The sequence below is a fragment of the Carassius gibelio genome, chromosome A19, assembly GCF_023724105.1.
Source record: "Carassius gibelio isolate Cgi1373 ecotype wild population from Czech Republic chromosome A19, carGib1.2-hapl.c, whole genome shotgun sequence".
Lineage (NCBI taxonomy): Eukaryota > Metazoa > Chordata > Actinopteri > Cypriniformes > Cyprinidae > Carassius > Carassius gibelio.
The window spans coordinates 7,854,841-7,871,845 of NC_068389.1; the positions used below are offsets into that span (position 1 = coordinate 7,854,841).

Here is a 17,005-nt window from a genome sequence, read left to right on the forward strand (position 1 = left end):
AGGAAAAGCAGTTGATTTTGATATTCTACGTATTATCAAATGACCAGAGATTTGAGATCACAGCGGATGTGAAGAACTATAATGCAATATGAGCTCGCTCAAGTACTGAGTAACTATACCATTCAGGGCTTTATAAGTTATTAGCAAGATTTTGAAATGTATTCGATGTTCATTAGGGAGCCAAAGTTGACAGAACCGGGTTAATATAGTCATACTTTTTTTTTTTTTTCAGAATTTAGCAGTACAATATTACTAGTCACCCAGTTTTTTTTAAATCAACTATGCATTCCGTTATTTTTTTCGAATTGCAGTGCTTCGCCAGGCTGCAAAGAAATATAGTGCTGAGTATCATCAACATAGCAGTGAAAGCTAACACCATGTTTCCTGATGATATCTCGAGCTGCGGTCCTACTACTGAGCCTTGTGGCATTCCATATTGTACTTGTAATGGAAATGATACCTCTTAATCACTGCTATGAATTAATGATTGTCAGATAAGTAAGATTTGAACTGTGCCAATCCAATGAATGTTGTGGTCGATAGTGTCAAACGCAGCACTATGAATCCAGTAGCACTAATAGAAATGCAGCCAAGATCAGATGATAAGAGCAGGTGATTTGTAACTCTAATGAGAGCAGTCTCTGTACTTTGATACAGTCAAAATCCTGACTGGAAATCCTCATAGATACCATTTCTCTCGAAGAAAGAACATAGCTGAGAGGATACTGCCTTTTTCTAGTATTTTTTTGATTGAAAATGGAGATTTGAGATGTCTGTAATTAACTAATTCTCTAGAACTTAGTTTAGGTTTTTTTTTTTTTAAATGAGAGGCTTAATAACACCCAGTTTGAAGGATTTGGAACATATCCTAATGACACTGACAAATTAATATTACTCAGAAAAGGATCTATGACTTCTGGAAACACCTCTTTTAGTAGCTTAGATGGAATAGGGTCTAAGATCCATGTTGCTGGTTTTAATGATTTGACAAGTTTATGCAATTCCTCCTGTAGGTCTTTTTCCCACATTCTTGTTTCATCTATGCCTGTGAAAGTTCTTTGAGAGTTCGTAGTAAACGCTGTCCCTCCCAGTGCAGTTCCAAGCTTTTCCTGCTTCCCAGCTCACCCTGGCCCTGTCATGAGATGAGGAGTTCCTCTGGAATAAGCCCCCTGGTTTACACAGCTGTGGCATATTTCCTTTAAAGGAAGCGAGCTGGACTCTCACCGATCCTCGTGGTGGGCTTTGGGCTGAACCGCTTCAGTTGAAGGACTCTCACCTTGCTCTTTGTCTCTGTCTTTTCCATAACACTTAATGCATCTTGTTTAGATTTCCCTGATTGCAGTAGTTTGGACTTAATGTAGAGTTTGCTGTGTCTGAAGAGTGTTCATTAATGGCTAATGTTGTGAAATACAGCTGGTTAGATGGATACGTGTTGTGTGTTGTTTTTTATTCATCTGCTCAGGGCAGGCCTGTAAGGATTTGACACAACACAATCAGTGAGTTTCATAATGCACAGAGACAGGGCGGGTTACAGATACCGCAGCTTGGCAATTTTGGGCGGGTGACAGGAAAGCCCTGATCTGTCATCATTCTTGAGTTCAATGAAGGAATCTGTAATTATATCTGGTGTTAATATGACAAACCTTCTGCCAATAGTCACCTTTCTGTTCATCTGTCAATGTCTCTCTCTCTTTCCTCAGTCCTAAACTCTGCATGCACACTCAGATCTCGCTTAACTACTGAAATGAAAAGTTCACCCAAAAATCTGTCATTTACTCACCCTCATGTTGCTCCAAACCCCTACAGCTTTCTTTCTACATAGAACTGGTTTCTAAAATGTACTTTTCTGCCAAATCGGTCAATGGCAAGTAAACAGAAAAAACTGCCCAACCATAAACAGTATTTCACATTAATTATCTGTTTTTTCTTGCATATTTGCAGGCGACATAGGTTTATTGTTTTAGTCACACAAAGTGAAGTGCACCTATAGAAAAAGTCAAATTAATTTCTTAACTAGTAGACCCAACTCAGTCAGACTAACATTCTTAATCTAAACCAGGTCGGTTCACACAAAGAACGATAACTATACTAGCATCCACAACAATGGAGGATGACGTTCTCTATAAACGTACTGTATTTTTGTAAGCATGTACCAGATCGATCTGCTAGCAGTACTGCAGAAAAGGTAAGTATGCCAGTACTTGTCCTTGGTTTGACCAGGCTTTGACAGATCCAAATAAAGTTATAGACAACTAGCAAGTTTTCTTGAAGTCACGGTCACACTAGACTTTCAGCATATCATTTTTTCTGGACACTGCAACAGCCATGATATGATGTGATGCCTTAAACATAAATTCAACATATAACAGTCATTCACAACAATGAATTCAAAATGTATAAATCACTGTAGTAAAAATGTTCATACATGTTTGGCGTGACATGAACGAGTTTTGTCCAACCGTCCCTTTAAAACGTTTGTACTAAATGAGTTTCCTTGAACAGCTGCAAGTTACGATACTATAAAAACTCCTGCAAGCTAGGATTCCACAAGATCTTCTGCTTTTTATGTGAGTTTCTTCCAGCGGGGAAATTCTTCTCTCTGGCAGGCCTGTATTCAGTATCATGTGTCTCCCAGCAGTTTTTCTGCTCTCTCTGCTGTGCTGGTTTCACTCCAGAGAACAGCAGAAGTGCATCCCAGTGCCTGCTTCGCTCTGCCACCCGCTGCCTGCTTTTATTGTTTCCCTAATTCATAATGACATTTTAAAGAAGACCGTAATTCACTCACTGTTTTCCCAAGACCACGGGCCTGTTTCAAAAACCACATTCAGCAAGCACAATAAATCCTGTGGGGTTTTTCCTCATTCTGCTCAATGAGAGCAGTTGCTTTTGCGAGTGGAAGACGTATCTGCTGTGATGGGGAGGTCACTGTTGTTCTGCCCTTCTGGAAAACATTTAGGATTTGAAAGAAGCTTTTGTTTGTTTGAAGGTTCTCTCCGTGTTTTGCGTTTTATGGAAGTAACGCTGGATTGGGCACTTGTTAAAGGTCAGGAGAAAAGCCCAGCGTTGCTCTGTGCCAACATGCACCCATTTCTCTTCACACTTTCCTCTTTGTTCCAGGCCTTACAGGAACCACATTGCCATGCATCCAGCTAATAGATCACTCTCGGATGCTTGGAGGAATTGATCTGGGAAAAAAGTCAATTGTTGTTGGAGACCTATGCATTATGGGGAGGCATCAAATGTCAGCAATATATTTGTTTAACAGTGGGATGAGTTACCTTTTTAGTCTATTATAAACTAGATTTATACAGTTTCAGAAGAAAAAAAAAAGTAGTTTACACAATACTGGAGGGTTCAGTAATGTTGCTGTGCACTTGCTTACTGTATGTGCTCTGAGCAGTTTTTAGGGTTGCCAAGGAATTTTCTAGGTAAATGCTAAGGTGTTCTGACATGCACTTTTGTTCAAAAGTTGTTGTTTTTGTGGAAAAGCTTGTGGAAGCTTGTTACCAATGCTAGAAAATGCAAATGGCAAATTTAATGAAACATTGTCTTTATAAATGGCCAGTGGCCAAATATCATAGATTAGTTTTTATTGATTTCTGAAGGATCATGTGACATTGTATGTGTATGTGTTATGCAAAACTAGTTTAAGGGGGACAATAAACGTAAAAAAATAAAATAAAATTGAAGACTGGAGTAATTTAGCTTTGATCACAGGAATAAATTGCATTTTGAAATATATTACAATAGAAACAATTATTTTAAATTGTAGTAATGTTTCACAATTTTACTGTTTTTACTGTATTATTGGTCAATTAAATGCAGTCTTGGTAAGTAGAAGATGCTTCATTCAGAAATATATTTTTTTTAAACTTACCTATCCTAAACTTTTGAACAGTAGTGCTAGTCAAAAGAGCTCATCCTCAAGTCTCTATGATCGTGTGACTAATGTAACTACTCCTTTTCCAAACAAGCAGGCAATCTGAGGTATTGTAGCACAAACTGTGCTGGAAAAGCACAAAGTGTCCCATATCTGATTTTTGCATTTACACTATACACTTGCTGAAACTACCAAACGTAGACGTTCTGACCTGGAAAAGGAAGTAAAACAGCATGAAATACAATGGATGCAGATGCAAATAAAATTATACAGTGTTTTGCTTTCCACAATATTTTGAAAAGTCGACAAAAAAATCAGCAAAACATTGGTCTCGTACGGCGGAGAAAAAAAGAGGAGCCCTTGTTGCATCCTGGGCGAATTTCGCGCATATAATAAGTCATGTGATCTCAGCTGGTGCTGTCCACCTGAATTGACGTCACTTTTTTAATGACGTACAACTCGCATTTACTGGGGAATATCCGATTTGTCTGCTTACATGGTGCACGCAAATGCATTTATCCGATTCATATCCAATTTATTGCCACATATGAATGAGGCCTGAATCCGATCTGAGAATATCGGAACCCATGCAGTTTTTTCCTGCTTACACGTTCACCGGTCAGATCCGATCTGACCCAATTTCATTGGGTCACTTGAACCATGCAGTGTAAATGGGGCCTTAGAGTTAAAGGTTAAGTATGAGCAGTGGCAATACTGAAGTTTGTCGTGGCAAAGTTTAGAATGGCTTGTGAACATCCTCTTTGTTTATCTTGGTTCGCACACCCTCTGTTTCTTCTCCTGAATTGTACTTCATCATATAGTCTTGAGTTTCTGACTCTTTAGATTTCCCTACATATGTCCAGCTAAATAGTAATCTCTTGTGCTTTATGGAATTCCACACATTTCAGATGTCGTCAGCATTTCCCAGACTCGTGACCAACCCCATATCAATTCAGAGTGTCAGGTGTTAAGAGCACCAGGTTTGGTAGATCTGCAATGTTGGGCCTTATAGGGACCTTTGATTTTTTATTTTTTTATATATATATATATATATATATATATATATATATATATATATAAAAGCATGGAGAGAATCATGGTATCCAGTTATTAAAATTGTTGTATAATGCTGAATGTGATTGAATTTGTCAGATTGGATTAAGAAATCAAAATTTGGGCTGTATTTAATTTATCCAACCTCTGTTTTGCAGAACTTTATTTGACACAAAAGCAATGACTTATTGTAAAGGATATTTTTATACATTATACAAGATTGTTTCATGTATTCATTTAATTACCAGTTGTTGTTTTTTATTTGTATAAAATCCAGAAGAATTTAAGCAGATTTTGCAGATGAGAAAAAGGGCCATATTACCTTTATGAAATGCTTTTCGATGCTATTAAAATGGAATTCAGAGAGCATTAAAATGGAAAACAAAAAATATAGGGAAAAAAAAGTTTAATGAACAGGCATGCAATTGGAAGACGATGTGAATTAGGGCTTTTCAGATTCTGCGTAAATCTCTAGACTCAAATTCCACACAGTCATTGTTCACCAGCCAACAGAGGTGATGAGTGAGTCATCTGCTGAAATCTCTGACGTAAACTCTCTCGTTCTCTGTCCTGCAGGAGAATCAGGTTTGGGGAAGTCTACACTCATCAACTCCCTGTTTCTGACAGACTTGTATTCTCCGGAGTATCCCGGACCCTCTAACAGAATCAAGAAAACTGTTCAGGTAAGATCCACTCGGCGTACGGCTGTATCTCTTCCTGCTTTTACCAAGAGGTCACCATAGAGCGCAGCAGTGATCTGTATTTTTGTCACCCTGATTCCCTCATCAAAAACCCAGCCAGATTTCTCCATTGGTTTTAGGATTATTGCAGAAAATAAGCTTAGTGACCAAGAAGAGTTTGATTCATTGATTCATTTTTCACATGTTTTCTTAATCATGATAATCTTCACAAATGAACACAGCCTTTATGAATCAACTCGTTTATGGGTTTTGAATGAAAAGCACTTAATAATTGCATGCTGCACTCTACAGAGGGCTGTGGTTCTGGCAGCTGGATCACATATGCTTCAGTTACTTAGGAGCTGTTAAAGATGGCTTCCCATTGCTCTAAGGGAAGGCACTTGTGATATGGCCAGCAGCTGTCAATCAAATGAGCATTCAAACTGGATTGACAGGCGGTGTCAATCATCAAACACCAGTGTGTCCCATCATCCCTCACTGGCTTTTGTGGTATGCGGTTCGTCAGCTGTCGTAAAGAATGCAGTGATTACAATGCCACGCTGTTCTCCACAAAGACATATTTCAGGTCTTTTGCATTCAGTAGGTCTTGGGGGTTGTGTGGACCACTTTCATGAGGTACTTTCTTATCTTATCATCTGTTGGTTGGTACAGCTGTCTGAAGCACTATGCAAAAGTTATCTTGATTGAGATGAGTGTGATACATTACATAACTGTGCAATCATATGTTTTTGCACATGATGCACTGGAATCCTTAGTGATCTTGCAGAAATCAGTTCATCTAGTTTGATGTTCAACAGTCCCAGATGGAATTATGAGATCAGCCATGAGGATAAACTAGTGGTGAACGGTTTGAGGAAAAAGTCTAATTGTGATTTTTCTGATACTAAATTTCAATTGCAATTTTTAAAAGTGATTAAAAGAAAAACTCCAGGTTTGCTGCGCTTTTTTGTAAGGTTGCGCAATTTGGCAATTTTTTTTGTGATATATTGCTTATATATTTAAATTGATGCATTTAGCAGACTCTTTTATCCAAAGCGACTTACAGTGCATTCAGGCTATCAATTTTTACCTATCATGTGATCCCGGGGAATCGAACCCCCAACCTTGCGGTTGATAACGCAATGCTCTGCCAATTGAGCTACAGGAACACTTATTTACATACCAAAATGGCTAAATAATTATAATACCATAAAAATGACTTTTTTAATATTACAGTAAAATAAAGCAAATGGTTGGGAATAATAATAATTAAATATAGCTGCAAACAGCATTTCCGAGGCCAAGCCCGAGAAGGGCCATAGCACAGTGCAGGGCGGGAAGAACAAAAATGGCAGAAATAGAATGTACATTAGGAAAGCAGATTGGTTCAGAAGTAGAGAAGTTCGAAATTGAACTGAAGTTGAGATGAGCAAAATGAACAAAAACACGTTTCTGACTCAATACAAATAATACAATGTCTGAAATAGAAGCAACTTTAACCATGCTGGATTTGAACCCACAACCTGAGAGCTTCTGGGCCAGTGGTTTAGCAGAGTATTCCAATAGTATTCCATAGTATTCCAATTCTTTATGGCCATGTCCACACTAATACATTTTCGTTTGAAAACGTATATTTTTCCTTCGTTTTGGCCTTCCGTCCACACTTAGACGGCATTTTAAGTAAATGAAAATGTAGCCTTTGGAACACTCTCCAAATCGGATACATTTAAAAATGCCGTCTTCATGTCATAGTGTTGACTGTGAAAACGGAGGCTTTTGAGAACGATGACACATTTTTAGTCATGTGAATCAGTCATATGACCAATTCAGCCAAGATGATATTTGTTTTGGCACATCTCCCAGTCTACGTTCACGCTTGCTTTGGCCACTTTATACTCCTGAGTTACTCGCAGCAACAACTCCACCTCACAAACTCCGTTCCTTTCCTCGACATTGCCGCAAAGTTTCAAAGAGCCGGAAAATAAATAAACGCCTAGCAGAAATGACGCGGGTTGAGGCTTTACCCATGCACAGTAGGGGTATGTTAGCGTTTTCATACGTTTTTTGCAGATATGCCAAATGGTTCAAAAGATTTATGGTTCATGCAATTTATGTTAAATTTCACTATGGCGGACAAATGGTTCAGCCAATATTGGCACAATTGACATCCACAGATTTGGCATGACCCAAAGAGCCCATAGACACCATCATGCTTTCCTGACTAAATGTTAAAAAGTTATCATAAAAAAAATTTAAAAGGTGGCTGTTCCCAACTGGCATGGACCCTTAGATCATGGTGTTGATGAAGTGTACCAAGTTTGGTTTTGATTGTTCAAAGTTTTCTTTAACTGTTTACGTTTTCATACACCGAATACTTCATTCTGTAGGTGCATTCTCAATTTAAATGCAGTGATCCAAAGCAGTGAATCTAATCATCATTCAGGCAAAACTTAGCTTCAAAAATGAGTCACACTACTGACGTGATCTAATCACTAGCACACCTAGAGCACATGTGAGTTAACGTATTCCTCTTATCGGCAAGACATATCGGCATAATTTTTCATATCGGCTGATGCCGATATTTACACTTAAAGCCATTATCGGCTGATATCAGTCCAAAAATATAGTGCATCCCTAGTACTCTTCTCAGAAAACATACAAATAAAGATCATTTTAGAGGTTTAATTACTATTTGGGACATTGGAATCACTAGACGGGGTCTCAAAATGAGCCTGTGTGCATAGACTCATTTTGCCAGCACGGGTCACATATATAGTAATAATATTTTTTACTTTACATTACACAACCAAAATTGCAACACTTATATTTACTGCTGTCTAAATTATTATTTTTTTTTTTTCAAATGTTAAGCAATCAAACTTTTATTTTGATTGAAACCTCAGAGTAGACGAAGAAACCGCTAATAATGAGCTGCTCATGTGTAAATGAACACAGTACCACACTTCACTCTGAAACACTGCGATCTTTGTGATTTAATAGTCACACCGACTGAGCCATATAGTGATTTCAGTTTTGTTTTGATTAATCTTGTTGCCCTTGTCTAATCAGAATATCTCTCTTGAGCTTGATTATGTCTATGCTGATAGGTCTGATAGATCTTTCAGTGGTACTTCAGTAGAAGCAGGTCAGTTCTGATGATGTGTTTCTCATGGCTCTTATCAGGGGAAGGATTAGGTTTATATCTGGATTAATCTCAGAGAAACATGGTTTCCAGTGATGAGATGAGAGCCTCCCTTCTGTCTAGAGCAGTGGTCACTGCAGCCACACGTCTGAAGATGCTAACATAACATGAATAACATGACACATAGAAGCAAATTGACAGACGCAGTGTGTTATTATAAAATAAAAGTGGTTATTATAAAAGTGGTAACCATCTAAATTAAATGATTACTGAATGTGCAGATTGATGGAGAATAATAGCCTTGATTTCAACACCGTTCTGAAGAGAGAAAAAACTGCATTAATCAATCACTAAAAAAACAATCACTTTCAATTCTGGGTGAAATAAAAGTAAGTTTGCTTCAAACTGATTAAAAATTGCCATAAATGTGTCATGCTATAAAAGATTTCTATTTCAAATGAATGTTCAAAATATATACACGTTCTATTTAACAAAAATCTTGAAAAAATGGACTTTCTGCAAAAAAAAATGTGAAGCAGCACAACATTGTGTTTTCAACGTTTTAATAGTCTCTTGGGCAGCAAATCAGCATATTTTCATGATCTCTGAAGGATCTTGTGACTCTGAAGACTGGAGCAATGCTGGAAATTCAACTTTGATCACAGGAATAAATTGAATTTTACAAGATATTACATCACAGTTATTTTAAATAGTAATTAATGTCATGCAGACTAATTCAGAACATTTGAAATTAAACATTTATCTGTTAATGCTCTTGTGTAGTGTAGCTCCATACTCTAAAAAACGCTGGACTGTTTCAACCCAACCTTTGGGTTAAGATTTGAATGTACAAATGAACAGTTGGGTTAGTCCATATTTGACCCAAAGTTGGGTTGAAACAACCCAGCAGTCAGTATTCATATCTCTTTGACAGCAAGTGAAATGAGTTTACGTGCTGATGTAAGAATCTGAAGCCTCTGCTGTCAGCTCAATCTGATCGTATCTCTGGTCTCTGTTCTGTCCTGCACAGTAACACTGAACTCCTGTGCTGTTGTTGCCTCTGAGAATTCTGGGAAGTGAGTCAGATAATCAGTATGTGACAATGTGATTTGTGCTTGAGAAAGAAAAGAAGCTTCATCACTGATGTTAATCACTGTGTTGCATTACTCCAAATGAAGAGATCAGGCTCTGTATGTGTGTGTGTTTAATAGCTGTGATTAGGATACGGTGATGGCACACACTAACCACACACACACTCTGTGGTCTGGCACCAGTGTCCTGACTATTTCAGGCCTGTGTGTGTTTGTAAGTGCTCATTCAGTGTAGTTATGTTGTTTATGTAAAGTGTTGGCAGCTTTTTAACTGCATATGTTAGCCATTGAGATGTGAATCTGTTGTGACAGGCTGAAAGAGGAGTGTAAGTGTGTCTGTTCAATCCCTCAGTACAACAATTTGTCTGTTTGTAATAAACTCAAGTAGTCCGTCATTACTGCTAATCGTCAGTAAGTGGACATGTCTTTGGCAATGATTGGAATGAAATACTAGTATTAAACATAGGACTGCAGACTTGTGTGTTGAAAGCTGAGGCTTTGGCAGAGCAGTGATTTGTCCAGACCTTCAAACCTGTGGATATCTGCCGCGACGGCCCACACAGGTATCAGACTCTTTAGTGTTGACTTTAAAACGCATCCCAATTTAGTAATTTCATTGGGACTGATGCTGCTGCTGATTAAGTTGCTTGGTTTGAGCTACCATTGGTGACTATATGTCTGCTAGTGGCTTGAAATGTTTAACCAGATAATCTCACCTCCTCAGTTGACTGCATCAGGTCAGATGAGAAGAGGACGACAGAATCCATGAACACAGAAAAGCCGATCAAAAGCAGTTTTGGTTTATTTCTACTCCACCTGTTGGGTGTGCGGACACAGAAGGAATTTTAGACGGTAATAAAATCAGTGTGTTCTCATGGTTTGTAGACGTTTGCTGAGTGATTACTCTGGTGTGGTGTAATAATCAGGGTGATGTCATGGATGTGGAATTGTTTGGTAAGACAGAAGATACGGGATGGGTGCGCACACCCCCTCACATTACCTCAGATCATCTGTTGTTCCAGCTAATGCCTGGAATGAAGAAAACAACAACTGGTCATCATCTGTCAAAATCACAACACATGAGTCCAACTTAAACATTGACATAAACAACTTCAATTATCTTTTGCTGCACATTAGAAATATATTCTTTGGTTTTTCTCATTTTGATGGATGAATTTGGGCTTTTGCCCCCCCCCCCCCCCACCTTTTTAATTTCTGTGAAACAGGAAGCCATGGCTGGATAATTTAATGTTTATAATCATGCTGGTGTGCTCAAAAAAATTGAATATGAAAAAATTTCAGAGATATTTTACTCATAAGAACTTCTAGGGATGCCAATAATTGTGTCCAACGAGTATTTGAGAAAAACTTTATTTCATAATCCGAATCAGAAAGAGCTTTGTTGCCAAGTATGCTTGCGTATACAAGGAATTAGTTTTAGAAGACTAGTGACATAATGATATTTCCCCCATTTGAAATTCTTATTATCCAATGAAAGGATACATTTTTGTGAATTCTTTAAAAAAAGATCAAAAGGATTTTTGGCCACGACTGTAGATTCTGCACACTTCTTAAAGAGAAATCCAACAGATTGACCTGTTTACATGTGACTGTTTCTGTCTTAACCCACACTTCGGAGTTTTTCGTGAAACTGCAAATACACATGAAGAGGTGTGTTTGCACAGACTTTAATCTCAAGAAACAAACACATGCTGATTAATTGTTTCTTAAGCCACGTGCACAGTCACTCTCTTTTTGCTGAATTATTATTTCTGATATTTTTTGTTAGGAAAGGAAAAGGATTTCCAGGTCTCAAAGTCATGAAAATGAGTTATCTGTCTAGGAATCAACAATTGGACATTATTTATTTAAGGTTTTATTTTTTTTTATCTTTCTTTGTTTAGTTTTGGTTTTAGTGTTGTAGGGCTAAAAGTCGAGCCAAAGTTCATAAAACCTGAATTTGGCGTGACAATGAATTTCACCAATGTTCTTGGTCTTATTGTCAATTATTCAACCATTCATCTATAACTTCATTGTTTTAAACTAAATGGGTGTAGCTCAAGAATACAGTGCTTGTGTTAACTAGGGATGTTTGCAAAAGCAGCTCTGTCTGGAGTTACTGTGTGGAGTGTTGTTTCGGGCTGGCAGGTCTGTAGAGGGGTGATAAAAATCTCACACAGGAAGAGTTGCGAGGAAGTACCTTTGACTGTGCTAGTCTTGCGGTTTCTTGGCAAAGGCAGGTTATGACAAGGTAAATATCAAGCCCATGTAGTTATTTCTGTTCTTTCTCCCTTTCCAAACATTGTCACTCATGGTCACATGAATAAATGATTCAAGTCTTCACAAAAGGATCATTAATACAGCAGCTCATGCTTGAATGGACATCACAGTTTCTGTCAGACGTTCCTCTGTGTCAAACCCAGCTAAATGTTTTTCAGTTGTTGCCTGCAGCATGTGTCTTCACTTATCTATATGCAGAGCAGTCGGAGAGCTGGAGAGGAAACGCTGTCTTTCTGGTTTCTCAGCATAGCTGGATAACAGCGCTGCTTCATCATCTACATGTCACTGCACGCTTCCATATAGGACCCATGATTAACACTTCAGCTTTCAAATTCATCAGAAACTATACTACATATTACCAAAATATTATTTCTACAGACTGAGCACAGGAATGAGTGTGATCCTTTCTGAAGGGTGTGGAAGGAAAGTGAGAATAAGCGCCAGTTGGATCTCCAAAAGCTCAACTGGACCCGCCTGTCTGCAAGTCTCAATGATCAACAAATGCCAAACTACATCGCAGCAAAGCTTTTGGTCACCCTTTTGTTCGTGAAGCCTTACAAACTAGCTTGAACCAAATTCAGGACAACAGATTTTGCATTGGTTACTTCAGTGTCCAGGAAACTTAAGCTATATTTATGCAAGCCTTAGTGCTCTATTTTATGGAGCCCCTCACATGACATGCAAGAAAAAAATATATAAATCATGCACACGATTTACAAATTTGAATTTAACTCATTCGTTCCCTCGAATTGCTAAATTGTGTGCACAATTTACTAATTACTAATATTTGTGTATATATATATATATATATATATATATATATATATATATATATATATATATATATATATATATATATATATATATATATATATATATATATATATATATATATATATATATATATATATATAAAGTTGACCAATATCAGATTAAAGTGTGAACTGATCACGGTCCTGAACTGACCCTGGATGTAAAGATGGAGGTTAGCGCTTTTAAGTTAGGTTTAGAAGTTAGCTTGGTTTGCGCTGTTTACAATGTTAGAAAAAAAGAATAAATAAAAACAAAACCGAATTTGTAACATTAAAGCTGCAGTAGGTAACTTTTGTAAAAATATATTTTTTACATATTTGTTAAACCTGTCATTATGTCCTGACAGTAGAATATGAGACAGATAATCTGTGAAAAATCAAGCTCCTCTGGCTCCTCCCAGTGTCCTATTGCCATTTGCAGGAATACATCGCTCCCGGTAAGGAATCAACCAATCAGAGCTGCGGTCCGTAACTTTGTTTGTGTTCAAATCAGTTTTCCAAACAGTGTTTTTAGCTTGTCCTGAATCACTAGGGTACACCTATAATAAGTGTTTATATTCTGACTATTTTAGATTGCTTCGGGGGTACCAAGGCGGAGTAACCCAGTACCTTTGTGATTCTTCATAGACATAAACAGAGAGAAGTAGATCCGGCTACGATGTTCTTCCGCAAGACGCAAGCAGTTCTGTTTATTAACCGCTAGAGCGTCAAAAGTTACCTACCGCAGCTTTAGCTCTCTTTAATATCAGTCTTTAAATGCAAGATATTTAAAGTGTACCTGAAGTATACTTGCAGTAGTTCCACTTCAGCACAATCAGATATACTTCCGAATATCTTTAGTTAGCCTCAGCACTACTTCCACACAACTGTGCATTAAGTGCAAAATTACTTGTTCCTATTTAGCAATCTTTTTGGACAAAATGCTGCATGCTTCTTTGTAAAAATGAAATATAACACAATAATAATATAGCACTTCCATATGATTGCTTTTTTGTTGGTTTTCATTGCTTGTATTGTGCTAATTTGTACAGTAAGTTGCTTTGGATAAAAGCATCTGCTAAATAACCAAATTTAAATATAATGTAGATGTAAATAACTAAATGAAATAGAAATTTTACAACGAGCCCCAAATCAAATAAATTACATAAAAGAAATCTCTTGATATAAACAAAATAATGCTTTGTGTGCTCTTTGCATTTAACGTAAATTCTCTCTCTGCCAGCAGGTGGCGCTTAAAGCGTTTCCTTGGTTTCTGATGTTAACAAAACAGTGCTGCCCTTATGAACTTTAATATGCATTATACAGAGCCAAGATGAAAAGAAAAAATACCATCTAAAGACCGTAAATTCTCCTCAGACATACATTCATAAAAACTCCTACCCCTAGTTAAATCACGATTTGTTTAGCATCTCAACTGGTATGAAACGTCACTTATTGAATAGATTTTCAACCGGCTCGCAGTTATTCATTACATCCCTAGTTATGACCAGTCTAGAAGAAAACCAATTAGATAACTTTTTAAGACTAGTCTCAGCAGTTTATGCAGCCAGCCCCAGTTAGACATTTCTGTGCGACTGCCACTATAAATATAAATATATTTGTAGTATAATTAGCACAAAATAAATGAATTTTAAATACATTTTACTATTTCTTTTTCAGTAGGCTGCGCTTGTGTCTTTTGCAGCATCTCACACAATACACTCCGCTCTAAAAACACGGCACACAATTTAAAATTGGTTAAACTTGAAAAAGTGCATCTTGAAACCATGCGTCCTTTTTTCCCAAACTAGACAATGAAACCGAAGAGACGGAACAACAAAATAGTGGAGACCACAACAACAACAGGGTTATTATGAGATAGCCACAACTTAAGTTTAAAAGAGTAAAAAGTAACTGTCATAACTTCCGGAGAAAAATAAAGCAGACACCGTACTAAGTTTTAAGTTAAGGATTAAGTTTTCTAGAGCACGTTTGTCGACCACCTGATTTCACATACACCTCAAATCGACCATGCTTTAAAAGGCTACACGTACAAGCATACTTGGGTCTTTACAGTATTGTGCGAACCAAAACACCTGAAGGCACACTTTATTGAGAGGAATTAGATCATGCATAGGGAAGTGGACCCTTTTTGAAATGATTTGCTTGAACCAAATTCAGGACCACAGCTTCTGCTTTGATATTTACTTCAGTGCACAGGGAAACTCAAATCAGTCTTGAGTCACTTCTCTTAAATGCCTTTCAAAGATTTAAGGCTAGGAACTTCACAAGCTTTGTCAATTTCAGTGACTAGTGTTTACCTCTGTTGTTCTCGTTGTCTCACAGCCTGCTAACTGCTAAGAAAACCTATGAACACTGGACTAATTGGAAATCAGTACACTAATCAGTTTTCTCCAGATTTTGCCTTTTTTTGTGCTATAAGCATCAGTTGGTAAATGCAAGTGTAAGAAAATCGGTTGTAGATTTTATTATGAAGACTATTGCATTTATTTTCTTTAGAGAAAGTGCAAAGTGTACAACTTTTGCTAATTTCTCAGACATTTAGCTACTTCAGTGTGGTTGCTTTTTTTCTAATTTCGGGGCAAACAGTGTTGAAATGAGTAGCATGCGTCTGATGGAAACCATTGTGGTCTGCTGTACAGACGGAGGAAGTTAGAGAAGACGTTATGGGTTTGTAACCGGGGCAAGGTGTGTTGTTTGGTGAGCATGGTATCTTGCTGGATGATATAGCACACTTAAAGTGCTTTCTGTCTTTGCACTTGCCATTATAAACTCAGTGTTTGACGTGCCAACCCAAACATCACCCCAGATGTGCTGCGGTGCACCTCTGAACGTGCCGGTGCAGTTTTTTTAGTGGCTGATGAAATTGTCTCAAGAACATAGTTGCAAGTATACTAATATGCTGTAATGTAATGCATAATAGTAATCTGAAATGGACATTTTCTCAGAATTTGTAAATTTTCTGGAGAAAACTGCAACAATAGTTGTGGATGGTTACTACGCTGGGGAGTTCGTTGGAGTTTTCCCTCTCTTCTTCACTTTCCTTCACTTTTAAATGCCTGTACACATTCAAATTAGTGGCATTTCTGCGTTATTTGTTTGAATGGCAATTTCATCCAAAATATCTTAAATTGTATTCTGAAGAGGATCTAAGCATTTACGGGTTTGGAACGTCATGGAGGTAAGTGATTAATGACAAAATTCATTTTGGGGTGGAGTAACCCTTTAAGAACATAGAACAATAAGAATGATTTTAATACAAAAAATCCTTAAGTGTTTTCTTAGGTTAGAATATAAGAATAAAATGCCAGTTAAGAAGAAATGTATGCTTAAGAATGTTTGGTGAATCCAGCCCCAGGTCTCTGCACATTGCCAGCAGTCGGCATTAAAGGTCAGAGGTCAGGAGTGTGATATATGTTGGCGAGTGCTCACAGTCAGACTTGAGTGGAATCTGAGATCACCTGCTCAGCGCAGACAGTAAAGCACACATGAATCCTCCACATGTCCCGCAGCAAGTGTGAGGCAGCAGGGATCCTCACGCTCTCCTGCAGAACGAATGTTTGCATTCCACAGCCGGCCAACTCCTGATGGAGCCATTTCTCCGGCATTCTTGGCATCATTTGTTGGCTTGTTTCTTTTTTTCTTTTTTCTGTTTCTGTGGAGTTGGTAATTTACAGAATGACAGATCTGCGGTGGCTGCACGTACGTCGTCTCGCTCATGTTTCCAAAACATCCCCATGGCCTCTCAGCTAGGGCTAATGGTTTTGAAAACAACACTTCCACTGAAAAGAAAGAAATGTAGCAGGATTTGCCAATGTGTTCTCAGGTTACTTGTTTTTTCTTTTCTTGGCCTTTTTGGTGTTCCAAACTCCTCCTTGGTATGGATTTCCTTTTTCTATTTAACACAAAAAAATTGTATTTTAAAGAATGTTCACGTTGTACCTTTCCATTCAATTAAAAAAAAAGACATTTGATGCTTTGAGGATCAGATCAGCACATTTCATACTAGTAGAATGCGTTTGAATTTTTATAATGCAAGTCAATTGATGAATTTGCATTTCTAAAAT

At 37.6% G+C, this 17,005-nt stretch overlaps 1 protein-coding gene across 2 annotated transcripts in view; it reads left to right on the plus strand.

Moving 5' to 3' along the window:
- The window catches only part of LOC127935588 (septin-7), a 36,398-nt gene that overhangs the window by 4,583 nt on the left and 14,810 nt on the right, over positions 1–17,005 (plus strand). For both annotated transcript variants that reach the window (XM_052533592.1, XM_052533593.1), the window contains exon 3: positions 5,510–5,616. In XM_052533592.1, coding sequence (XP_052389552.1) covers positions 5,510–5,616 — 107 coding nt within the window. The remainder of the gene's footprint in view (positions 1–5,509; positions 5,617–17,005) is intronic.